General features: G+C 24.6%; 5 protein-coding genes across 5 annotated transcripts; all 5 read right to left on the bottom strand.

Moving 5' to 3' along the window:
* Nucleotides 1–2,436: 2,436 nt before the first annotated feature.
* Nucleotides 2,437–3,029, bottom strand: LOC127081002 (non-specific lipid-transfer protein-like). Its single transcript, XM_051021287.1, has 2 exons — nucleotides 2,674–3,029; nucleotides 2,437–2,446 (listed from the first exon to the last, which is right to left on the bottom strand). The coding sequence occupies exons 1-2, from the start codon at nucleotides 3,027–3,029 to the stop codon at nucleotides 2,437–2,439; spliced, it is 366 nt and encodes a 121-aa protein (XP_050877244.1).
* A 3,510-nt stretch (nucleotides 3,030–6,539) lies between these two features.
* On the bottom strand, nucleotides 6,540–7,132 carry LOC127081001 (non-specific lipid-transfer protein 1-like). Its single transcript, XM_051021286.1, has 2 exons — nucleotides 6,777–7,132; nucleotides 6,540–6,549 (listed from the first exon to the last, which is right to left on the bottom strand). Exons 1-2 carry the CDS (start codon nucleotides 7,130–7,132, stop codon nucleotides 6,540–6,542), a joined length of 366 nt encoding a protein of 121 aa, XP_050877243.1.
* Nucleotides 7,133–10,633: 3,501 nt separating this feature from the next.
* On the bottom strand, nucleotides 10,634–11,226 carry LOC127080999 (non-specific lipid-transfer protein 1-like). Its single transcript, XM_051021285.1, has 2 exons — nucleotides 10,871–11,226; nucleotides 10,634–10,643 (listed from the first exon to the last, which is right to left on the bottom strand). The coding sequence occupies exons 1-2, from the start codon at nucleotides 11,224–11,226 to the stop codon at nucleotides 10,634–10,636; spliced, it is 366 nt and encodes a 121-aa protein (XP_050877242.1).
* Nucleotides 11,227–14,735: 3,509 nt separating this feature from the next.
* Nucleotides 14,736–15,328, bottom strand: LOC127080998 (non-specific lipid-transfer protein 1-like). Its single transcript, XM_051021284.1, has 2 exons — nucleotides 14,973–15,328; nucleotides 14,736–14,745 (listed from the first exon to the last, which is right to left on the bottom strand). Exons 1-2 carry the CDS (start codon nucleotides 15,326–15,328, stop codon nucleotides 14,736–14,738), a joined length of 366 nt encoding a protein of 121 aa, XP_050877241.1.
* Nucleotides 15,329–18,842: 3,514 nt separating this feature from the next.
* Nucleotides 18,843–19,435, bottom strand: LOC127080997 (non-specific lipid-transfer protein 1-like). Its single transcript, XM_051021283.1, has 2 exons — nucleotides 19,080–19,435; nucleotides 18,843–18,852 (listed from the first exon to the last, which is right to left on the bottom strand). The coding sequence occupies exons 1-2, from the start codon at nucleotides 19,433–19,435 to the stop codon at nucleotides 18,843–18,845; spliced, it is 366 nt and encodes a 121-aa protein (XP_050877240.1).
* Nucleotides 19,436–25,793: the final 6,358 nt, after the last annotated feature.

Raw genomic sequence — 25,793 nt, 5'->3', positions numbered from 1 at the left:
ACCCTTCATGCAGTCTGGGATCTTTCCAGATCCCACACAGGTACCTCTGTCGTCCCAGCATCCCACAAACACACCATCATCATCCACGCTTTCGAGGTCCCACACCCCACCTACCACACACATGCCCTCATCATCCACGCATCATGGGGGATCTCGCACCCCAACACCCACCACGTGCCACAGATATACCCGTGCCTGAGGAGCAGGAGGAGCAGGATGACCAGGAGCAGCAGGATGACCATGTTTTAGAGCAACCAACTGCAAATCCCACAGAGTATGAGATGATTGATGGCAGATATTTTATTGAGCCATGTGGAAAATCGTAAGTATCTAATTTATAAATTTTATTTAGTATACATGTTCCATGTTTCCATGTTTATAATTAACACTTATTCAAATTGTTGTTTAGTTCTCTCCGAGTAGGCCAGCTGCACAGTGTGTAAAACATGTGATTCAACAAATGTATAAAAAAGCTTGGAAGTCATTCAAAGAACTTTCCAAGGATGAGAAAAGATGAATGGTTTGATAAATTTAAGGTAAAATAAATTTTATGTTGTTATTTTAATTAGTTATTTATTGTAATATATTATCTAACACTTATCTAACAATTTTTTTGAATGTCATACAACATTGTAGGAAAAGTGTACGTGGAATGTAATGGATGAATATATGATTAGAAAAAATTATCGGGGAAGAACATCTGTCCGACTTTCTGACATGCTTAGGCGTGTCAGACTTGATTGGGAAGAACGAACATATTCGTCCCAACTGGATAGGCAAGGAAGTATTTGACGAACTTCTGCCTATGGGCTACCGATAATTTTAAAGCTAAATCTCAAAAAGCAAAGACATGAGAGCATCCGAAAGGGGGGGTTGCCTTAATGCTACAGGAAGTATAAGCATTGGAGAACATGCAAAAAGGATGGTAAAAATTATAACTACGGTTTAAAATTATATTTTGATTTATTATGTGTTTAATTAAATTTATTTATATTAATCAGACTAAGGCACAAGGAAGACCCCCCCGACTTAATGAGTTGTTTGTGAAGACCCGTACAAAAAATCGGGGGATTTGGTTGATGATCGGTCGAGAAGAACTATAGTAAGTTGTTTCTATTTTATTTTTTTTTGTTAAAATTCTATCAATTTTGTGGCGTGAATTTCACGTGGTAATAATGTTTGTGGCATGAATTTCATGTGGCAACAATATATGTGGGATTCTTTTCATGTCACAACTGTATCTATATTTTTATTTGTTGTATGTGTAGGAGGAGTATCAAAGATTGCTCACACAATTTCTAGTTGAAAATCCTCAATATACACCTGTTGGTTCTAATCCGCTTGATCCACGCGTGGATATGTATATTTGGAGCTTAGTCACTGGAGGGAAAGGACGTAATGGGTGTTTTTTGGTGTTGTCCTTTGGCTGGCAACTACAGAACCGGAGATAGAAACTTTATTTGATAGAGTTGCAAGTGGGGAAGGAACGTCCGTCCAACACAATTGACACCTGAAATGATGGGAAACGGTGAGGCAACTGGCTCTAACAGAGGCTAGACGAGAGACGGCGGAGCGTGAGGCGGCGTTAAAGGGCCGAATTAGAGGAAATGAAAAAAAGACAACACGATATGGAGGAGCAAATGAGACAATTTATGCAGTCCATGAGTAGAAATCAAAATCAAAGAACAAGTGAAGACGATGAAGATGACGACGAATTTGATGTGTATATTATTTAGTTTTAAATATTAATTTTTGTATAAATAATTACTTTGCTATTTTTATAATACATTTTCATATGTGTAATTTTAATTTAAAAATATTTCACTTAATTATTAATTATTCTATATTTTATTATTTATTAATTATTTATCTTTTATTAATAATATAATTTATAATAACAATATATTTTATCTTTTATTTAATTTTGTTTTTAAGTGTGAAGTGTAAATCACGTGGGTAATTTGCCACGTGATTTTCATGTGGCAACATACCATCCATTTCAAATGTTGTGACGTGATATTCATGTGGCAAAGTTGTGTCATGAATATCACGTGGCAAAGTTTAAGCGCAGAAGGAAGTTAATTCACAATGTTGCGACGTGATTTGCCTTTGGCAAATTAGCGAGTGTTTATCACGTCACAAAAAGTTGCCACACGCGTTCCAGCGACGGAATCAACACGTCGCTATTTTTGACTAGTGAAGTGATTTTCACCTTTGCCACGTGATAATCATGTGCAGGGGGGAGTTTTTCTTGTAGTGATAGCCAAAAAGAAGAAGAGAATAACTAAATCAAAATAATTTTTAAAAAATACATTACGAGAGTGACAACTTCAACTTAAGTAAAAAGAGAAAATACATATACTAATGGAATTAAGAATTTCTTAATACAATTATTTTATATATCTTTGCGATAAACACCGTCCCCGTGAAATAGATTTATTGAACCCTGCACAAAAAACAAATAATGGTGATAAAATTATTTAAATATTCAATCAATTAATACTATGCATAGTTGATTTCATGGAGGAGACGTATGTTTTAGGCGATAAGGACGTAAACATTTTCATTTATTTTAATTTAAAAAATAAAAATATTTACCTCAAACATTAAACTCTTATAAAAAATATGCATCTCATATTTTTATATCAAGTATTATGAAGAAATATTACTTACGTGTTGCAATCAATGCTAGGATCAAAAGGAACCGACAGAGTAATGTTACAAAGTTGTGGTAGTTGTTTTGATTTGTCAAGTTTAACTCCAAATCTCGATGCTGCGGGTTTGAGACAATTGCAAACATCCCTTCGAATCGGGGTGGTGTTGGCCTTTTGATTTAAACTATTTGCTCCATCACAACAGTTTTTAGGTGGTGTAGCACTACCAGTTCCTTGCAAAAAGGGAAGACATGGCAACAAGGACAAAAGAGCCTCGGGGCATGTAATGTCGTCAATTTGACGTGCTTCAAATTTTGATACCATCATTCCTAGAACCACCACAACCATGAAAAGAGAAACATATTTCTTCTCCATCATCATAATTTTAATATGTGTATGCTTATAATTTTATGTAGAATGTGTTAATGATTTATCTCCGCAGTATGCCTTAATTTATAGGCATGGTACTATATCATTGTATTGTAATTTGTTAGGGGCTTCTTTGTTTCTATGTTGGTTTATTAAAGTAACGATTAATTAGTAATTTATTATTTCATTTATCTTTTTATTTGTATAATAGGAATAATTATGAACTTTTATATGCAATAATCACTAAATGTACAAAATTAGTATAATTTTAAGATATTTAATTCTAACTATTAAATATTTTAATAATATATTTGATTCACAAATCTTGTCAAAGTTTTATTTTTATACTCTCCCTTGTGTTGCACATGATCGGAACTCTAATTTAAAATTATTAGATCAGTGAAAATTAATAGACAATTCTGAAAAGGTTTATAAGAATTCAAACAAGAAAAGTAACAAAATAATTTAAAGCAATTAAAACTCAATAGGATTAAAATTATAAATTATTGCATCTTTATAATTTAAAATAAGAGATAAGAAAATTTATAACAATAATAGTCAAACTATTAACCATTTTACTATTATACCAAATGTTATTTTACTTTTTGATTAATGAGTACCAAATTATAGCTCTTATCAATAAGCAAGTACATCTTTAAATATTTAATCAAAACTAAGTACTTCAAAAGTAGATTTCTATTTTTTAACAGTGAAAGAAACAAAAATGGTTATAATTAATCTTTTGATATAAACCTTAATGGAGAGTAAAATAATGATCATAATTTATTTTATTTATGGGTATTTAATTTTTATTTTTGTTGAAAAAGCTTACTGCTTTAACCTAGAGATACTCATTTAAATTTCTTCATATTGGATTTCATATGACCATTAATTTTATCTTAATTAATAAATTTTCTACCTTTTGTCGATTTTATAAGAGTATGTAAATTTATTTTCGATCTTACTCATTGAAAAAAATGTTTATATCCAAGATTCAACATATGATTTACATGACCGTGGTTTACTTTCGTTGTTTTATTCAAATTATCTAGTCGATATTTCTTTATAGTAAATTTAATCGAGCTTGCATTGTAATGTATTTTCAATTTTATTTTTTCTTAAGTCTTATTTTTGTTTTATAATAAAATTATAATATACAGTTTGTTAAAAATAATGTAAAAGGTTTGAAAACTAATCGTTTTTAAATGGAAATTAAATTATTGATTGATATTGTAACCATTTCCTATTTAAGATCTTTAACTGATTAATGATTAGTTTGTAAAGGATAGGTTTTACAAAAATATATTATATGATTCAAAAATTTATTACTTTTTGTAGGAATATTATTTGTATGAAAAATTAAGAAATTTAAAATAAATACAAAATCAATATCATGAAATGATAATAAAAATGAAAATAGAAAAATATATTAAAGTTTCAATAAATTCATCATGCAAAAATAGGTTATCTACCTTTTAAAAAAATCAATTTAACACTCATATGAAATTATTTGAATTAAAATAATGAATCACGATTTAAAAAAATAAAATATATAGATGGTTGAAACATATTTATTTAATAATTTATTTGATAATTTTTTGTATAAAAGAACAAGTTATTATCTTTTTTCAGTAAAATATTTAAAATTAGAAAATTTATTATAAATTAACATAAAAAATATATTTAAAGTAATGTAACAAACATATTTATGATTAATATTATTTTATCTTGTTTTATTTTAAGCACTGTTTAGAATTCATGTGATAATCAAGACACACATTGTTCGTATTTCATGACCAACAACCCAAATCTTTTAAATAAAATTAAAATTAAAACGCTCTAATTAGTTTCATATATGTGTATATACTACTTTTTAATACTAAGTGTTTTAAATGGTATAAGAATACATGCAATAACATTGTAGAAATATTTTTTTCATAATCTTCTCGTTAAGTCGTGTGAAACTATTGAAGTGGTTATATTTATAATATTTAACTCTTGATAACATCTACACCATTGTTGTTTAGAGGTATAAACTTAATCTCATTAAAAAAAATCATGTTGTATTATAAAATAATTTATGATTTTTTTAATCATAAACAAGGTAGTCGGGAGGGAAATCGGGTGAGAATGATATTGTGGAAAATATTTATATTTGATATATCACAAAAAAGTCAAAACAACATGACTAAAATGATGGAGGGATAAGTTAAATAAGACTCACTTAGACTTGAGATCAGTAACAAAATGTTGGTTCCTGAAATCACAAATATCAATATAGATATCTTACAAAAACAAGCCACATTACTCAATTTTTGATTAAAAACAAAAAAATGGTTATCGATGTGATTGGAGAAGTTAAGAGTGGTTCAATTTTTTTATGATGATTGTTCAAAAACAGATCTTAAAGAACTATGTAGATCTAAATCTTACCATTCATAAAACATATATAAACATAGAAAATATAATTCCCTGTTGTAGGATTTAGTGGACACCTTCTATTTAACTGTTGAAGATGATATTATTAAAAAATTCCATCAAAAGATATTCTAAGATGCAAAAATAATAATATATATATTATAAAATATATTTGAAAATGTAGTCAACTAGGATGATAAGATGTAGAGTGGAAAACTTCAAAAAACTAATTATATTTTAATTTTAAGTCAAAAACATCAAGCTAGTGATGGTGGAATCCTTCGCATAAAAGTTAATAATGAATAGTGCGTATTGGTAAATATTTGGACTACAATAATATGTCGTTGATAATACTAATTTTAAACGTAGTTCTAACCGGATGTACAAATTTATTTTGCTAGGTTTGGTTTATGTCCTACAAGATTTCTCATAAAAGATAGATATATAATAATATCCTTTATTTGAAATAAATAGATTCAATATAAAAAAAAATAGGTTTGAATTAAGGGAAAATTAACACGAAAATAATCTTATAGATGAATTCAAAGGTAATTATATTAAATTTAAATGGTTTAAACAGTTTCACAAATATAATTGATTAACAATGTAAATTATCATTGCACAAATATTATACACAAACAATATCTTTTTATTAAGTTTCTATCATTTAGTTGTTTTATCTACAAAAATATATGTTCCTAGTTTAAATTTATTTTATTAGTTTTTTATTTGGTTGAGTTTTTTTAACACGTATTTAAATGAGACTTTGTTAACAAGTTTTATGATTTAATTTCTAGAATAACTTAAAAAGCTTAAAATTGTAGTGCTAGTATATGACCTATTAGACCATAAATGTGGATGTATGAGTTTTAACAATTAACACTATTTTTTAATCTTTTCTAGTTATTAGGTGTGTTGGACAATAGCCAAAAAGAAGAAGAGAATAACTAAATCAAAATAATTTTAAAAAATACATCACGAGAGTGACAACTTCAACTTAAGTAAAAAGAGAAAATACATATACTAATGGAATTAAGAATTTCTTAATACAATTATTTTATATATCTTTGCGATAAACACCGTCCCCGTGAAATAGATTTATTGAACCCTGCACAAAAAACAAATAATGGTTATAAAATTATTTAAATATTCAATCAAATAATACTATGCATAGTTGATTTCATGGAGGAGACGTATGTTTTAGGCGATAAGGACGTAAACATTTTCATTTATTTTAATTTAAAAAATAAAAATATTTACCTCAAACATTAAACTCTTATAAAAAATATGCATCTCATATTTTTATATCAAGTATTATGAAGAAATATTACTTACGTGTTGCAATCAATGCTAGGATCAAAAGGAACCGACAGAGTAATGTTACAAAGTTGTGGTAGTTGTTTTGATTTGTCAGGTTTAACTCCAAATCTCGATGCTGCGGGTTTGAGACAATTGCAAACATCCCTTCGAATCGGGGTGGTGTTGGCCTTTTGATTTAAACTATTTGCTCCATCACAACAGTTTTTAGGTGGTGTAGCACCTCCAGTTCCTTGCAAAAAGGGAAGACATGGCAACAAGGACAAAAGAGCCTCGGGGCATGTAATGTCGTCAATTTGACGTGCTTCAAATTTTGATACCATCATTCCTAGAACCACCACAACCATGAAAAGAGAAACATATTTCTTCTCCATCATCATAATTTTAATATGTGTATGCTTATAATTTTTATGTAGAATGTGTTAATGATTTATCTCCGCAGTATGCCTTAATTTATAGGCATGGTACTATATCATTGTATTGTAATTTGTTAGGGGCTTCTTTGTTTCTATGTTGGTTTATTAAAGTAACGATTAATTAGTAATTTATTATTTCATTTATCTTTTTATTTGTATAATAGGAATAATTATGAACTTTTATATGCAATAATCACTAAATGTACAAAATTAGTATAATCTTTAAGATATTTAATTCTAACTATTAAATATTTTAATAATATATTTGATTCACAAATCTTGTCAAAGTTTATTTTTATACTCTCCCTTGTGTTGCACATGATCGGAACTCTAATTTAAAATTATTAGATCAGTGAAAATTAATAGACAATTCTGAAAAGGTTTATAAGAATTCAAACAAGAAAAGTAACAAAATAATTTAAAGCAATTAAAACTCAATAGGATTAAAATTATAAATTATTGCATCTTTATAATTTAAAATAAGAGATGAGAAAATTTATAACAATAATAGTCAAACTATTAACCATTTTACTATTATACCAAATGTTATTTTACTTTTTGATTAATGAGTACCAAATTATAGCTCTTATCAATAAGCAAGTACATCTTTAAATATTTAATCAAAACTAAGTACTTCAAAAGTAGATTTCTATTTTTTAACAGTGAAAGAAACAAAAATGGTTATAATTAATCTTTTGATATAAACCTTAATGGAGAGTAAAATAATGATCATAATTTATTTTATTTATGGGTATTTAATTTTTATTTTTGTTGAAAAAGCTTACTGCTTTAACCTAGAGATACTCATTTAAATTTCTTCATATTGGATTTCATATGACCATTAATTTTATCTTAATTAATAAAATTTTCTACCTTTTGTCGATTTTATAAGAGTATGTAAATTTATTTTCGATCTTACTCATTGAAAAAAATGTTTATATCCAAGATTCAACATATGATTTACATGACCGTGGTTTACTTTCGTTGTTTTATTCAAATTATCTAGTCGATATTTCTTTATAGTAAATTTAATCGAGCTTGCATTGTAATGTATTTTCAATTTTATTTTTCTTAAGTCTTATTTTTGTTTTATAATAAAATTATAATATACAGTTTGTTAAAAATAATGTAAAAGGTTTGAAAACTAATCGTTTTTAAATGGAAATTAAATTATTGATTGATATTGTAACCATTTCCTATTTAAGATCTTTAACTGATTAATGATTAGTTTGTAAAGGATAGGTTTTACAAAAATATATTATATGATTCAAAAATTTATTACTTTTTGTAGGAATATTATTTGTATGAAAAATTAAGAAATTTAAAATAAATACAAAATCAATATCATGAAATGATAATAAAAATGAAAATAGAAAAATATATTAAAGTTTCAATAAATTCATCATGCAAAAATAGGTTATCTACCTTTTAAAAAAATCAATTTAACACTCATATGAAATTATTTGAATTAAAATAATGAATCACGATTTAAAAAAATAAAATATATAGATGGTTGAAACATATTTATTTAATAATTTATTTGATAATTTTTTGTATAAAAGAACAAGTTATTATCTTTTTTCAGTAAAATATTTAAAATTAGAAAATTTATTATAAATTAACATAAAAAAAATATTTAAAGTAATGTAACAAACATATTTATGATTAATATTATTTTATCTTGTTTTATTTTAAGCACTGTTTAGAATTCATGTGATAATCAAGACACACTTGTTCGTATTTCATGACCAACAACCCAAATCTTTTAAATAAAATTAAAATTAAAACGCTCTAATTAGTTTCATATATGTGTATATACTACTTTTTAATACTAAGTGTTTTAAATGGTATAAGAATACATGCAATAACATTGTAGAAATATTTTTTTTCATAATCTTCTCGTTAAGTCGTGTGAAACTATTGAAGTGGTTATATTTATAATATTTAACTCTTGATAACATCTACACCATTGTTGTTTAGAGGTATAAACTTAATCTCATTAAAAAAAATCATGTTGTATTATAAAATAATTTATGATTTTTTTAATCATAAACAAGGTAGTCGGGAGGGAAATCGGGTGAGAATGATATTGTGGAAAATATTTAATATTTCAAAATAAGTCAAAACAACATGACTAAAATGAAGGGATAAGTTAAATAAGACTCACTTAGACTTGAGATCAGTAACAAAATGTTGGTTCCTGAAATCACAAATATCAATATAGATATCTTACAAAAACAAGCCACATTACTCAATTTTTGATTAAAAACAAAAAAATGGTTATCGATGTGATTGGAGAAGTTAAGAGTGGTTCAATTTTTTTATGATGATTGTTCAAAAACAGATCTTAAAGAACTATGTAGATCTAAATCTTACCATTCATAAAACATATATAAACATAGAAAATATAATTCCCTGTTGTAGGATTTAGTGGACACCTTCTATTTAACTGTTGAAGATGATATTATTAAAAAATTCCATCAAAAGATATTCTAAGATGCAAAAATAATAAATATATATTATAAAATATATTTGAAAATGTAGTCAACTAGGATGATAAGATGTAGAGTGGAAAACTTCAAAAAACTAATTATATTTTAATTTTAAGTCAAAAACATCAAGCTAGTGATGGTGGAATCCTTCGCATAAAAGTTAATAATGAATAGTGCGTATTGGTAAATATTTGGACTACAATAATATGTCGTTGATAATACTAATTTTAAACGTAGTTCTAACCGGATGTACAAATTTATTTTGCTAGGTTTGGTTTATGTCCTACAAGATTTCTCATAAAAGATAGATATATAATAATATCCTTTATTTGAAATAAATAGATTCAATATAAAAAAAAATAGGTTTGAATTAAGGGAAAATTAACACGAAAATAATCTTATAGATGAATTCAAAGGTAATTATATTAAATTTAAATGGTTTAAACAGTTTCACAAATATAATTGATTAACAATGTAAATTATCATTGCACAAATATTATACACAAACAATATCTTTTTATTAAGTTTCTATCATTTAGTTGTTTTATCTACAAAAATATATGTTCCTAGTTTAAATTTATTTTATTAGTTTTTTATTTGGTTGAGTTTTTTTAACACGTATTTAAATGAGACTTTGTTAACAAGTTTTATGATTTAATTTCTAGAATAACTTAAAAAGCTTAAAATTGTAGTGCTAGTATATGACCTATTAGACCATAAATGTGGATGTATGAGTTTTAACAATTAACACTATTTTTTAATCTTTTCTAGTTATTAGGTGTGTTGGACAATAGCCAAAAAGAAGAAGAGAATAACTAAATCAAAATAATTTTTAAAAAATACATCACGAGAGTGACAACTTCAACTTAAGTAAAAAGAGAAAATACATATACTAATGGAATTAAGAATTTCTTAATACAATTATTTTATATATCTTTGCGATAAACACCGTCCCCGTGAAATAGATTTATTGAACCCTGCACAAAAAACAAATAATGGTTATAAAATTATTTAAATATTCAATCAAATAATACTATGCATAGTTGATTTCATGGAGGAGACGTATGTTTTAGGCGATAAGGACGTAAACATTTTCATTTATTTTAATTTAAAAAATAAAAATATTTACCTCAAACATTAAACTCTTATAAAAAATATGCATCTCATATTTTTATATCAAGTATTATGAAGAAATATTACTTACGTGTTGCAATCAATGCTAGGATCAAAAGGAACCGACAGAGTAATGTTACAAAGTTGTGGTAGTTGTTTTGATTTGTCAGGTTTAACTCCAAATCTCGATGCTGCGGGTTTGAGACAATTGCAAACATCCCTTCGAATCGGGGTGGTGTTGGCCTTTTGATTTAAACTATTTGCTCCATCACAACAGTTTTTAGGTGGTGTAGCACCTCCAGTTCCTTGCAAAAAGGGAAGACATGGCAACAAGGACAAAAGAGCCTCGGGGCATGTAATGTCGTCAATTTGACGTGCTTCAAATTTTGATACCATCATTCCTAGAACCACCACAACCATGAAAAGAGAAACATATTTCTTCTCCATCATCATAATTTTAATATGTGTATGCTTATAATTTTTATGTAGAATGTGTTAATGATTTATCTCCGCAGTATGCCTTAATTTATAGGCATGGTACTATATCATTGTATTGTAATTTGTTAGGGGCTTCTTTGTTTCTATGTTGGTTTATTAAAGTAACGATTAATTAGTAATTTATTATTTCATTTATCTTTTTATTTGTATAATAGGAATAATTATGAACTTTTATATGCAATAATCACTAAATGTACAAAATTAGTATAATCTTTAAGATATTTAATTCTAACTATTAAATATTTTAATAATATATTTGATTCACAAATCTTGTCAAAGTTTTATTTTTATACTCTCCCTTGTGTTGCACATGATCGGAACTCTAATTTAAAATTATTAGATCAGTGAAAATCAATAGACAATTCTGAAAAGGTTTATAAGAATTCAAACAAGAAAAGTAACAAAATAATTTAAAGCAATTAAAACTCAATAGGATTAAAATTATAAATTATTGCATCTTTATAATTTAAAATAAGAGATGAGAAAATTTATAACAATAATAGTCAAACTATTAACCATTTTACTATTATACCAAATGTTATTTTACTTTTTGATTAATGAGTACCAAATTATAGCTCTTATCAATAAGCAAGTACATCTTTAAATATTTAATCAAAACTAAGTACTTCAAAAGTAGATTTCTATTTTTTAACAGTGAAAGAAACAAAAATGGTTATAATTAATCTTTTGATATAAACCTTAATGGAGAGTAAAATAATGATCATAATTTATTTTATTTATGGGTATTTAATTTTTATTTTTGTTGAAAAAGCTTACTGCTTTAACCTAGAGATACTCATTTAAATTTCTTCATATTGGATTTCATATGACCATTAATTTTATCTTAATTAATAAAATTTTCTACCTTTTGTCGATTTTATAAGAGTATGTAAATTTATTTTCGATCTTACTCATTGAAAAAAATGTTTATATCCAAGATTCAACATATGATTTACATGACCGTGGTTTACTTTCGTTGTTTTATTCAAATTATCTAGTCGATATTTCTTTATAGTAAATTTAATCGAGCTTGCATTGTAATGTATTTTCAATTTTATTTTTCTTAAGTCTTATTTTTGTTTTATAATAAAATTATAATATACAGTTTGTTAAAAATAATGTAAAAGGTTTGAAAACTAATCGTTTTTAAATGGAAATTAAATTATTGATTGATATTGTAACCATTTCCTATTTAAGATCTTTAACTGATTAATGATTAGTTTGTAAAGGATAGGTTTTACAAAAATATATTATATGATTCAAAAATTTATTACTTTTTGTAGGAATATTATTTGTATGAAAAATTAAGAAATTTAAAATAAATACAAAATCAATATCATGAAATGATAATAAAAATGAAAATAGAAAAATATATTAAAGTTTCAATAAATTCATCATGCAAAAATAGGTTATCTACCTTTTAAAAAAATCAATTTAACACTCATATGAAATTATTTGAATTAAAATAATGAATCACGATTTAAAAAAATAAAATATATAGATGGTTGAAACATATTTATTTAATAATTTATTTGATAATTTTTTGTATAAAAGAACAAGTTATTATCTTTTTTCAGTAAAATATTTAAAATTAGAAAATTATTATAAATTAACATAAAAAATATATTTAAAGTAATGTAACAAACATATTTATGATTAATATTATTTTATCTTGTTTTATTTTAAGCACTGTTTAGAATTCATGTGATAATCAAGACACACTTTGTTCGTATTTCATGACCAACAACCCAAATCTTTTAAATAAAATTAAAATTAAAACGCTCTAATTAGTTTCATATATGTGTATATACTACTTTTTAATACTAAGTGTTTTAAATGGTATAAGAATACATGCAATAACATTGTAGAAATATTTTTTTTCATAATCTTCTCGTTAAGTCGTGTGAAACTATTGAAGTGGTTATATTTATAATATTTAACTCTTGATAACATCTACACCATTGTTGTTTAGAGGTATAAACTTAATCTCATTAAAAAAATCATGTTGTATTATAAAATAATTTATGATTTTTTTAATCATAAACAAGGTAGTCGGGAGGGAAATCGGGTGAGAATGATATTGTGGAAAATATTTATATTTGATATATCACGAAAAAGTCAAAACAACATGACTAAAATGATGGAGGGATAAGTTAAATAAGACTCACTTAGACTTGAGATCAGTAACAAAATGTTGGTTCCTGAAATCACAAATATCAATATAGATATCTTACAAAAACAAGCCACATTACTCAATTTTTGATTAAAAACAAAAAAATGGTTATCGATGTGATTGGAGAAGTTAAGAGTGGTTCAATTTTTTTATGATGATTGTTCAAAAACAGATCTTAAAGAACTATGTAGATCTAAATCTTACCATTCATAAAACATATATAAACATAGAAAATATAATTCCCTGTTGTAGGATTTAGTGGACACCTTCTATTTAACTGTTGAAGATCATATTATTAAAAAATTCCATCAAAAGATATTCTAAGATGCAAAAAATAATATATATATTATAAAATATATTTGAAAATGTAGTCAACTAGGATGATAAGATGTAGAGTGGAAAACTTCAAAAAACTAATTATATTTTAATTTTAAGTCAAAAACATCAAGCTAGTGATGGTGGAATCCTTCGCATAAAAGTTAATAATGAATAGTGCGTATTGGTAAATATTTGGACTACAATAATATGTCGTTGATAATACTAATTTTAAACGTAGTTCTAACCGGATGTACAAATTTATTTTGCTAGGTTTGGTTTATGTCCTACAAGATTTCTCATAAAAGATAGATATATAATAATATCCTTTATTTGAAATAAATAGATTCAATATAAAAAAAATAGGTTTGAATTAAGGGAAAATTAACACGAAAATAATCTTATAGATGAATTCAAAGGTAATTATATTAAATTTAAATGGTTTAAACAGTTTCACAAATATAATTGATTAACAATGTAAATTATCATTGCACAAATATTATACACAAACAATATCTTTTTATTAAGTTTCTATCATTTAGTTGTTTTATCTACAAAAATATATGTTCCTAGTTTAAATTTATTTTATTAGTTTTTTATTTGGTTGAGTTTTTTTAACACGTATTTAAATGAGACTTTGTTAACAAGTTTTATGATTTAATTTCTAGAATAACTTAAAAAGCTTAAAATTGTAGTGCTAGTATATGACCTATTAGACCATAAATGTGGATGTATGAGTTTTAACAATTAACACTATTTTTTAATCTTTTCTAGTTATTAGGTGTGTTGGACAATAGCCAAAAAGAAGAAGAGAATAACTAAATCAAAATAATTTTTAAAAAATACATCACGAGAGTGACAACTTCAACTTAAGTAAAAAGAGAAAATACATATACTAATGGAATTAAGAATTTCTTAATACAATTATTTTATATATCTTTGCGATAAACACCGTCCCCGTGAAATAGATTTATTGAACCCTGCACAAAAAACAAATAATGGTTATAAAATTATTTAAATATTCAATCAAATAATACTATGCATAGTTGATTTCATGGAGGAGACGTATGTTTTAGGCGATAAGGACGTAAACATTTTCATTTATTTTAATTTAAAAAATAAAAATATTTACCTCAAACATTAAACTCTTATAAAAAATATGCATCTCATATTTTTATATCAAGTATTATGAAGAAATATTACTTACGTGTTGCAATCAATGCTAGGATCAAAAGGAACCGACAGAGTAATGTTACAAAGTTGTGGTAGTTGTTTTGATTTGTCAGGTTTAACTCCAAATCTCGATGCTGCGGGTTTGAGACAATTGCAAACATCCCTTCGAATCGGGGTGGTGTTGGCCTTTTGATTTAAACTATTTGCTCCATCACAACAGTTTTTAGGTGGTGTAGCACCTCCAGTTCCTTGCAAAAAGGGAAGACATGGCAACAAGGACAAAAGAGCCTCGGGGCATGTAATGTCGTCAATTTGACGTGCTTCAAATTTTGATACCATCATTCCTAGAACCACCACAACCATGAAAAGAGAAACATATTTCTTCTCCATCATCATAATTTTAATATGTGTATGCTTATAATTTTTATGTAGAATGTGTTAATGATTTATCTCCGCAGTATGCCTTAATTTATAGGCATGGTACTATATCATTGTATTGTAATTTGTTAGGGGCTTCTTTGTTTCTATGTTGGTTTATTAAAGTAACGATTAATTAGTAATTTATTATTTCATTTATCTTTTTATTTGTATAATAGGAATAATTATGAACTTTTATATGCAATAATCACTAAATGTACAAAATTAGTATAATCTTTAAGATATTTAATTCTAACTATTAAATATTTTAATAATATATTTGATTCACAAATCTTGTCAAAGTTTATTTTTATACTCTCCCTTGTGTTGCACATGATCGGAACTCTAATTTAAAATTATTAGATCAGTGAAAATCAATAGACAATTCTGAAAAGGTTTATAAGAATTCAAACAAGAAAAGTAACAAAATAATTTAAAGCAATTAAAACTCAATAGGATTAAAATTATAAATTATTGCATCTTTATAATTTAAAATAAGAGATGAGAAAATTTATAACAATAATAGTCAAACTATTAACCATTTTACTATTATACCAAATGTTATTTTACTTTTTGATTAATGAGTACCAAATTATAGCTCTTATCAATAAGCAAGTACATCTTTAAATATTTAATCAAAACTAAGTACTTCAAAAGTAGATTTCTATTTTTTAACAGTGAAAGAAACAAAAATGGTTATAATTAATCTTTTGATATAAACCTTAATGGAGAGTAAAATAATGATCATAATTTATTTTATTTATGGGTATTTAATTTTTATTTTTGTTGAAAAAGCTTACTGCTTTAACCTAGAGATACTCATTTAAATTTCTTCATATTGGATTTCATATGACCATTAATTTTATCTTAATTAATAAAATTTTCTACCTTTTGTCGATTTTATAAGAGTATGTAAATTTATTTTCGATCTTACTCATTGAAAAAAATGTTTATATCCAAGATTCAACATATGATTTACATGACCGTGGTTTACTTTCGTTGTTTTATTCAAATTATCTAGTCGATATTTCTTTATAGTAAATTTAATCGAGCTTGCATTGTAATGTATTTTCAATTTTATTTTTCTTAAGTCTTATTTTTGTTTTATAATAAAATTATAATATACAGTTTGTTAAAAATAATGTAAAAGGTTTGAAAACTAATCGTTTTTAAATGGAAATTAAATTATTGATTGATATTGTAACCATTTCCTATTTAAGATCTTTAACTGATTAATGATTAGTTTGTAAAGGATAGGTTTTACAAAAATATATTATATGATTCAAAAATTTATTACTTTTTGTAGGAATATTATTTGTATGAAAAATTAAGAAATTTAAAATAAATACAAAATCAATATCATGAAATGATAATAAAAATGAAAATAGAAAAATATATTAAAGTTTCAATAAATTCATCATGCAAAAATAGGTTATCTACCTTTTAAAAAAATCAATTTAACACTCATATGAAATTATTTGAATTAAAATAATGAATCACGATTTAAAAAAATAAAATATATAGATGGTTGAAACATATTTATTTAATAATTTATTTGATAATTTTTTGTATAAAAGAACAAGTTATTATCTTTTTTCAGTAAAATATTTAAAATTAGAAAATTTATTATAAATTAACATACAAAAAAAATATTTAAAGTAATGTAACAAACATATTTATGATTAATATTATTTTATCTTGTTTTATTTTAAGCACTGTTTAGAATTCATGTGATAATCAAGACACACATTGTTCGTATTTCATGACCAACAACCCAAATCTTTTAAATAAAATTAAAATTAAAACGCTCTAATTAGTTTCATATATGTGTATATACTACTTTTTAATACTAAGTGTTTTAAATGGTATAAGAATACATGCAATAACATTGTAGAAATATTTTTTTTCATAATCTTCTCGTTAAGTCGTGTGAAACTATTGAAGTGGTTATATTTATAATATTTAACTCTTGATAACATCTACACCATTGTTGTTTAGAGGTATAAACTTAATCTCATTAAAAAAAATCATGTTGTATTATAAAATAATTTATGATTTTTTTAATCATAAACAAGGTAGTCGGGAGGGAAATCGGGTGAGAATGATATTGTGGAAAATATTTATATTTGATATATCACAAAAAAGTCAAAACAACATGACTAAAATGATGGAGGGATAAGTTAAATAAGACTCACTTAGACTTGAGATCAGTAACAAAATGTTGGTTCCTGAAATCACAAATATCAATATAGATATCTTACAAAAACAAGCCACATTACTCAATTTTTGATTAAAAACAAAAAAATGGTTATCGATGTGATTGGAGAAGTTAAGAGTGGTTCAATTTTTTTATGATGATTGTTCAAAAACAGATCTTAAAGAACTATGTAGATCTAAATCTTACCATTCATAAAACATATATAAACATAGAAAATATAATTCCCTGTTGTAGGATTTAGTGGACACCTTCTATTTAACTGTTGAAGATAATATTATTAAAAAATTCCATCAAAAGATATTCTAAGATGCAAAAATAATAATATATATATTATAAAATATATTTGAAAATGTAGTCAACTAGGATGATAAGATGTAGAGTGGAAAACTTCAAAAAACTAATTATATTTTAATTTTAAGTCAAAAACATCAAGCTAGTGATGGTGGAATCCTTCGCATAAAAGTTAATAATGAATAGTGCGTATTGGTAAATATTTGGACTACAATAATATGTCGTTGATAATACTAATTTTAAACGTAGTTCTAACCGGATGTACAAATTTATTTTGCTAGGTTTGGTTTATGTCCTACAAGATTTCTCATAAAAGATAGATATATAATAATATCCTTTATTTGAAATAAATAGATTCAATATAAAAAAAATAGGTTTGAATTAAGGGAAAATTAACACGAAAATAATCTTATAGATGAATTCAAAGGTAATTATATTAAATTTAAATGGTTTAAACAGTTTCACAAATATAATTGATTAACAATGTAAATTATCATTGCACAAATATTATACACAAACAATATCTTTTTATTAAGTTTCTATCATTTAGTTGTTTTATCTACAAAAATATATGTTCCTAGTTTAAATTTATTTTATTAGTTTTTTATTTGGTTGAGTTTTTTTAACACGTATTTAAATGAGACTTTGTTAACAAGTTTTATGATTTAATTTCTAGAATAACTTAAAAAGCTTAAAATTGTAGTGCTAGTATATGACCTATTAGACCATAAATGTGGATGTATGAGTTTTAACAATTAACACTATTTTTTAATCTTTTCTAGTTATTAGGTGTGTTGGACAATAGCCAAAAAGAAGAAGAGAATAACTAAATCAAAATAATTTTTAAAAAATACATCACGAGAGTGACAACTTCAACTTAAGTAAAAAGAGAAAATACATATACTAATGGAATTAAGAATTTCTTAATACAATTATTTTATATATCTTTGCGATAAACACCGTCCCCGTGAAATAGATTTATTGAACCCTGCACAAAAAACAAATAATGGTTATAAAATTATTTAAATATTCAATCAAATAATACTATGCATAGTTGATTTCATGGAGGAGACGTATGTTTTAGGCGATAAGGACGTAAACATTTTCATTTATTTTAATTTAAAAAATAAAAATATTTACCTCAAACATTAAACTCTTATAAAAAATATGCATCTCATATTTTTATATCAAGTATTATGAAGAAATATTACTTACGTGTTGCAATCAATGCTAGGATCAAAAGGAACCGACAGAGTAATGTTACAAAGTTGTGGTAGTTGTTTTGATTTGTCAGGTTTAACTCCAAATCTCGATGCTGCGGGTTTGAGACAATTGCAAACATCCCTTCGAATCGGGGTGGTGTTGGCCTTTTGATTTAAACTATTTGCTCCATCACAACAGTTTTTAGGTGGTGTAGCACCTCCAGTTCCTTGCAAAAAGGGAAGACATGGCAACAAGGACAAAAGAGCCTCGGGGCATGTAATGTCGTCAATTTGACGTGCTTCAAATTTTGATACCATCATTCCTAGAACCATCACAACCATGAAAAGAGAAACATATTTCTTCTCCATCATCATAATTTTAATATGTGTATGCTTATAATTTTTATGTAGAATGTGTTAATGATTTATCTCCGCAGTATGCCTTAATTTATAGGCATGGTACTATATCATTGTATTGTAATTTGTTAGGGGCTTCTTTGTTTCTATGTTGGTTTATTAAAGTAACGATTAATTAGTAATTTATTATTTCATTTATCTTTTTATTTGTATAATAGGAATAATTATGAACTTTTATATGCAATAATCACTAAATGTACAAAATTAGTATAATCTTTAAGATATTTAATTCTAACTATTAAATATTTTAATAATATATTTGATTCACAAATCTTGTCAAAGTTTTATTTTTATACTCTCCCTTGTGTTGCACATGATCGGAACTCTAATTTAAAATTATTAGATCAGTGAAAATCAATAGACAATTCTGAAAAGGTTTATAAGAATTCAAACAAGAAAAGTAACAAAATAATTTAAAGCAATTAAAACTCAATAGGATTAAAATTATAAATTATTGCATCTTTATAATTTAAAATAAGAGATGAGAAAATTTATAACAATAATAGTCAAACTATTAACCATTTTACTATTATACCAAATGTTATTTTACTTTTTGATTAATGAGTACCAAATTATAGCTCTTATCAATAAGCAAGTACATCTTTAAATATTTAATCAAAACTAAGTACTTCAAAAGTAGATTTCTATTTTTTAACAGTGAAAGAAACAAAAATGGTTATAATTAATCTTTTGATATAAACCTTAATGGAGAGTAAAATAATGATCATAATTTATTTTATTTATGGGTATTTAATTTTTATTTTTGTTGAAAAAGCTTACTGCTTTAACCTAGAGATACTCATTTAAATTTCTTCATATTGGATTTCATATGACCATTAATTTTATCTTAATTAATAAAATTTTCTACCTTTTGTCGATTTTATAAGAGTATGTAAATTTATTTTCGATCTTACTCATTGAAAAAAATGTTTATATCCAAGATTCAACATATGATTTACATGACCGTGGTTTACTTTCGTTGTTTTATTCAAATTATCTAGTCGATATTTCTTTATAGTAAATTTAATCGAGCTTGCATTGTAATGTATTTTCAATTTTATTTTTTCTTAAGTCTTATTTTTGTTTTATAATAAAATTATAATATACAGTTTGTTAAAAATAATGTAAAAGGTTTGAAAACTAATCGTTTTTAAATGGAAATTAAATTATTGATTGATATTGTAACCATTTCCTATTTAAGATCTTTAACTGATTAATGATTAGTTTGTAAAGGATAGGTTTTACAAAAATATATTATATGATTCAAAAATTTATTACTTTTTGTAGGAATATTATTTGTATGAAAAATTAAGAAATTTAAAATAAATACAAAATCAATATCATGAAATGATAATAAAAATGAAAATAGAAAAATATATTAAAGTTTCAATAAATTCATCATGCAAAAATAGGTTATCTACCTTTTAAAAAAATCAATTTAACACTCATATGAAATTATTTGAATTAAAATAATGAATCACGATTTAAAAAAATAAAATATATAGATGGTTGAAACATATTTATTTAATAATTTATTTGATAATTTTTTGTATAAAAGAACAAGTTATTATCTTTTTTCAGTAAAATATTTAAAATTAGAAAATTCATTATAAATTAACATAAAAAATATATTTAAAGTAATGTAACAAACATATTTATGATTAATATTATTTTATCTTGTTTTATTTTAAGCACTGTTTAGAATTCATGTGATAATCAAGACACACTTTGTTCGTATTTCATGACCAACAACCCAAATCTTTTAAATAAAATTAAAATTAAAACGCTCTAATTAGTTTCATATATGTGTATATACTACTTTTTAATACTAAGTGTTTTAAATGGTATAAGAATACATGCAATAACATTGTAGAAATATTTTTTTTCATAATCTTCTCGTTAAGTCGTGTGAAACTATTGAAGTGGTTATATTTATAATATTTAACTCTTGATAACATCTACACCATTGTTGTTTAGAGGTATAAACTTAATCTCATTAAAAAAAATCATGTTGTATTATAAAATAATTTATGATTTTTTTAATCATAAACAAGGTAGTCGGGAGGGAAATCGGGTGAGAATGATATTGTGGAAAATATTTATATTTGATATATCACAAAAAAGTCAAAACAACATGACTAAAATGATGGAGGGATAAGTTAAATAAGACTCACTTAGACTTGAGATCAGTAACAAAATGTTGGTTCCTGAAATCACAAATATCAATATAGATATCTTACAAAAACAAGCCACATTACTCAATTTTTGATTAAAAACAAAAAAATGGTTATCGATGTGATTGGAGAAGTTAAGAGTGGTTCAATTTTTTTATGATGATTGTTCAAAAACAGATCTTAAAGAACTATGTAGATCTAAATCTTACCATTCATAAAACATATATAAACATAGAAAATATAATTCCCTGTTGTAGGATTTAGTGGACACCTTCTATTTAACTGTTGAAGATGATATTATTAAAAAATTCCATCAAAAGATATTCTAAGATGCAAAAATAATAATATATATATTATAAAATATATTTGAAAATGTAGTCAACTAGGATGATAAGATGTAGAGTGGAAAACTTCAAAAAACTAATTATATTTTAATTTTAAGTCAAAAACATCAAGCTAGTGATGGTGGAATCCTTCGCATAAAAGTTAATAATGAATAGTGCGTATTGGTAAATATTTGGACTACAATAATATGTCGTTGATAATACTAATTTTAAACGTAGTTCTAACCGGATGTACAAATTTATTTTGCTAGGTTTGGTTTATGTCCTACAAGATTTCTCATAAAAGATAGATATATAATAATATCCTTTATTTGAAATAAATAGATTCAATATAAAAAAAAATAGGTTTGAATTAAGGGAAAATTAACACGAAAATAATCTTATAGATGAATTCAAAGGTAATTATATTAAATTTAAATGGTTTAAACAGTTTCACAAATATAATTGATTAACAATGTAAATTATCATTGCACAAATATTATACACAAACAATATCTTTTTATTAAGTTTCTATCATTTAGTTGTTTTATCTACAAAAATATATGTTCCTAGTTTAAATTTATTTTATTAGTTTTTTATTTGGTTGAGTTTTTTTAACACGTATTTAAATGAGACTTTGTTAACAAGTTTTATGATTTAATTTCTAGAATAACTTAAAAAGCTTAAAATTGTAGTGCTAGTATATGACCTATTAGACCATAAATGTGGATGTATGAGTTTTAACAATTAACACTATTTTTTAATCTTTTCTAGTTATTAGGTGTGTTGGACAATAGCCAAAAAGAAGAAGAGAATAACTAAATCAAAATAATTTTTAAAAAATACATCACGAGAGTGACAACTTCAACTTAAGTAAAAAGAGAAAATACATATACTAATGGAATTAAGAATTTCTTAATACAATTATTTTATATATCTTTGCGATAAACACCGTCCCCGTGAAATAGATTTATTGAACCCTGCACAAAAAACAAATAATGGTTATAAAATTATTTAAATATTCAATCAAATAATACTATGCATAGTTGATTTCATGGAGGAGACGTATGTTTTAGGCGATAAGGACGTAAACATTTTCATTTATTTTAATTTAAAAAATAAAAATATTTACCTCAAACATTAAACTCTTATAAAAAATATGCATCTCATATTTTTATATCAAGTATTATGAAGAAATATTACTTACGTGTTGCAATCAATGCTAGGATCAAAAGGAACCGACAGAGTAATGTTACAAAGTTGTGGTAGTTGTTTTGATTTGTCAGGTTTAACTCCAAATCTCGATGCTGCGGGTTTGAGACAATTGCAAACATCCCTTCGAATCGGGGTGGTGTTGGCCTTTTGATTTAAACTATTTGCTCCATCACAACAGTTTTTAGGTGGTGTAGCACAAAAGAGCCTCGGGGCATGTAATGTCGTCAACTTGACGAGCTTCAAATTTTGATACCATCATTCCTAGAACCATCACAACCATGAAAAGAGAAACATATTTCTTCTCCATCATCATAATTTTAATATGTGTATGCTTATAATTTTTATGTAGAATGTGTTAATGATTTATCTCCGCAGTATGCCTTAATTTATAGGCATGGTACTATATCATTGTATTGTAATTTGTTAGGGGCTTCTTTGTTTCTATGTTGGTTTATTAAAGTAACGATTAATTAGTAATTTATTATTTCATTTATCTTTTTATTTGTATAATAGGAATAATTATGAACTTTTATATGCAATAATCACTAAATGTACAAAATTAGTATAATCTTTAAGATATTTAATTCTAACTATTAAATATTTTAATAATATATTTGATTCACAAATCTTGTCAAAGTTATATTTTTATACTCTCCCTTGTGTTGCACATGATCGGAACTCTAATTTAAAATTATTAGATCAGTGAAAATCAATAGACAATTCTGAAAAGGTTTATAAGAATTCAAACAAGAAAAGTAACAAAATAATTTAAAGCAATTAAAACTCAATAGGATTAAAATTATAAATTATTGCATCTTTATAATTTAAAATAAGAGATGAGAAAATTTATAACAATAATAGTCAAACTATTAACCATTTTACTATTATACCAAATGTTATTTTACTTTTTGATTAATGAGTACCAAATTATAGCTCTTATCAATAAGCAAGTACATCTTTAAATATTTAATCAAAACTAAGTACTTCAAAAGTAGATTTCTATTTTTTAACAGTGAAAGAAACAAAAATGGTTATAATTAATCTTTTGATATAAACCTTAATGGAGAGTAAAATAATGATCATAATTTATTTTATTTATGGGTATTTAATTTTTATTTTTGTTGAAAAAGCTTACTGCTTTAACCTAGAGATACTCATTTAAATTTCTTCATATTGGATTTCATATGACCATTAATTTTATCTTAATTAATAAAATTTTCTACCTTTTGTCGATTTTATAAGAGTATGTAAATTTATTTTCGATCTTACTCATTGAAAAAAATGTTTATATCCAAGATTCAACATATGATTTACATGACCGTGGTTTACTTTCGTTGTTTTATTCAAATTATCTAGTCGATATTTCTTTATAGTAAATTTAATCGAGCTTGCATTGTAATGTATTTTCAATTTTATTTTTTCTTAAGTCTTATTTTTGTTTTATAATAAAATTATAATATACAGTTTGTTAAAAATAATGTAAAAGGTTTGAAAACTAATCGTTTTTAAATGGAAATTAAATTATTGATTGATATTGTAACCATTTCCTATTTAAGATCTTTAACTGATTAATGATTAGTTTGTAAAGGATAGGTTTTACAAAAATATATTATATGATTCAAAAATTTATTACTTTTTGTAGGAATATTATTTGTATGAAAAATTAAGAAATTTAAAATAAATACAAAATCAATATCATGAAATGATAATAAAAATGAAAATAGAAAAATATATTAAAGTTTCAATAAATTCATCATGCAAAAATAGGTTATCTACCTTTTAAAAAAATCAATTTAACACTCATATGAAATTATTTGAATTAAAATAATGAATCACGATTTAAAAAAATAAAATATATAGATGGTTGAAACATATTTATTTAATAATTTATTTGATAATTTTTTGTATAAAAGAACAAGTTATTATCTTTTTTCAGTAAAATATTTAAAATTAGAAAATTTATTATAAATTAACATACAAAAAAATATTTAAAGTAATGTAACAAACATATTTATGATTAATATTATTTTATCTTGTTTTATTTTAAGCACCGTTTAGAATTCATGTGATAATCAAGACACACGTTGTTCGTATTTCATGACCAACAACCCAAATCTTTTAAATAAAATTAAAATTAAAACGCTCTAATTAGTTTCATATATGTGTATATACTACTTTTTAATACTAAGTGTTTTAAATGGTATAAGAATACATGCAATAACATTGTAGAAATATTTTTTTTCATAATCTTCTCGTTAAGTCGTGTGAAACTATTGAAGTGGTTATATTTATAATATTTAACTCTTGATAACATCTACACCATTGTTGTTTAGAGGTATAAACTTAATCTCATTAAAAAAAATCATGTTGTATTATAAAATAATTTATGATTTTTTTAATCATAAACAAGGTAGTCGGGAGGGAAATCGGGTGAGAATGATATTGTGGAAAATATTTATATTTGATATATCACAAAAAAGTCAAAACAACATGACTAAAATGATGTAGGGATAAGTTAAATAAGACTCACTTAGACTTGAGATCAGTAACAAAATGTTGGTTCCTGAAATCACAAATATCAATATAGATATCTTACAA

This window comes from Lathyrus oleraceus, chromosome 5, assembly GCF_024323335.1.
Source record: "Lathyrus oleraceus cultivar Zhongwan6 chromosome 5, CAAS_Psat_ZW6_1.0, whole genome shotgun sequence".
Classification (NCBI taxonomy): domain Eukaryota; kingdom Viridiplantae; phylum Streptophyta; class Magnoliopsida; order Fabales; family Fabaceae; genus Lathyrus; species Lathyrus oleraceus.
Note: the sequence above shows the minus strand (reverse complement) of the source record. Positions and strands in the feature narration are given on the sequence as shown.

What these genes read in the sequence shown, in the direction of transcription:
- LOC127081002 (XM_051021287.1), bottom strand. Translation starts at nt 3,029, where the DNA reads ATGGAGAAGAAATATGTTTCTCTTTTCATGGTTGTGGTGGTTCTAGGA.
- LOC127081001 (XM_051021286.1), bottom strand. Translation starts at nt 7,132, where the DNA reads ATGGAGAAGAAATATGTTTCTCTTTTCATGGTTGTGGTGGTTCTAGGA.
- LOC127080999 (XM_051021285.1), bottom strand. Translation starts at nt 11,226, where the DNA reads ATGGAGAAGAAATATGTTTCTCTTTTCATGGTTGTGGTGGTTCTAGGA.
- LOC127080998 (XM_051021284.1), bottom strand. Translation starts at nt 15,328, where the DNA reads ATGGAGAAGAAATATGTTTCTCTTTTCATGGTTGTGGTGGTTCTAGGA.
- LOC127080997 (XM_051021283.1), bottom strand. Translation starts at nt 19,435, where the DNA reads ATGGAGAAGAAATATGTTTCTCTTTTCATGGTTGTGATGGTTCTAGGA.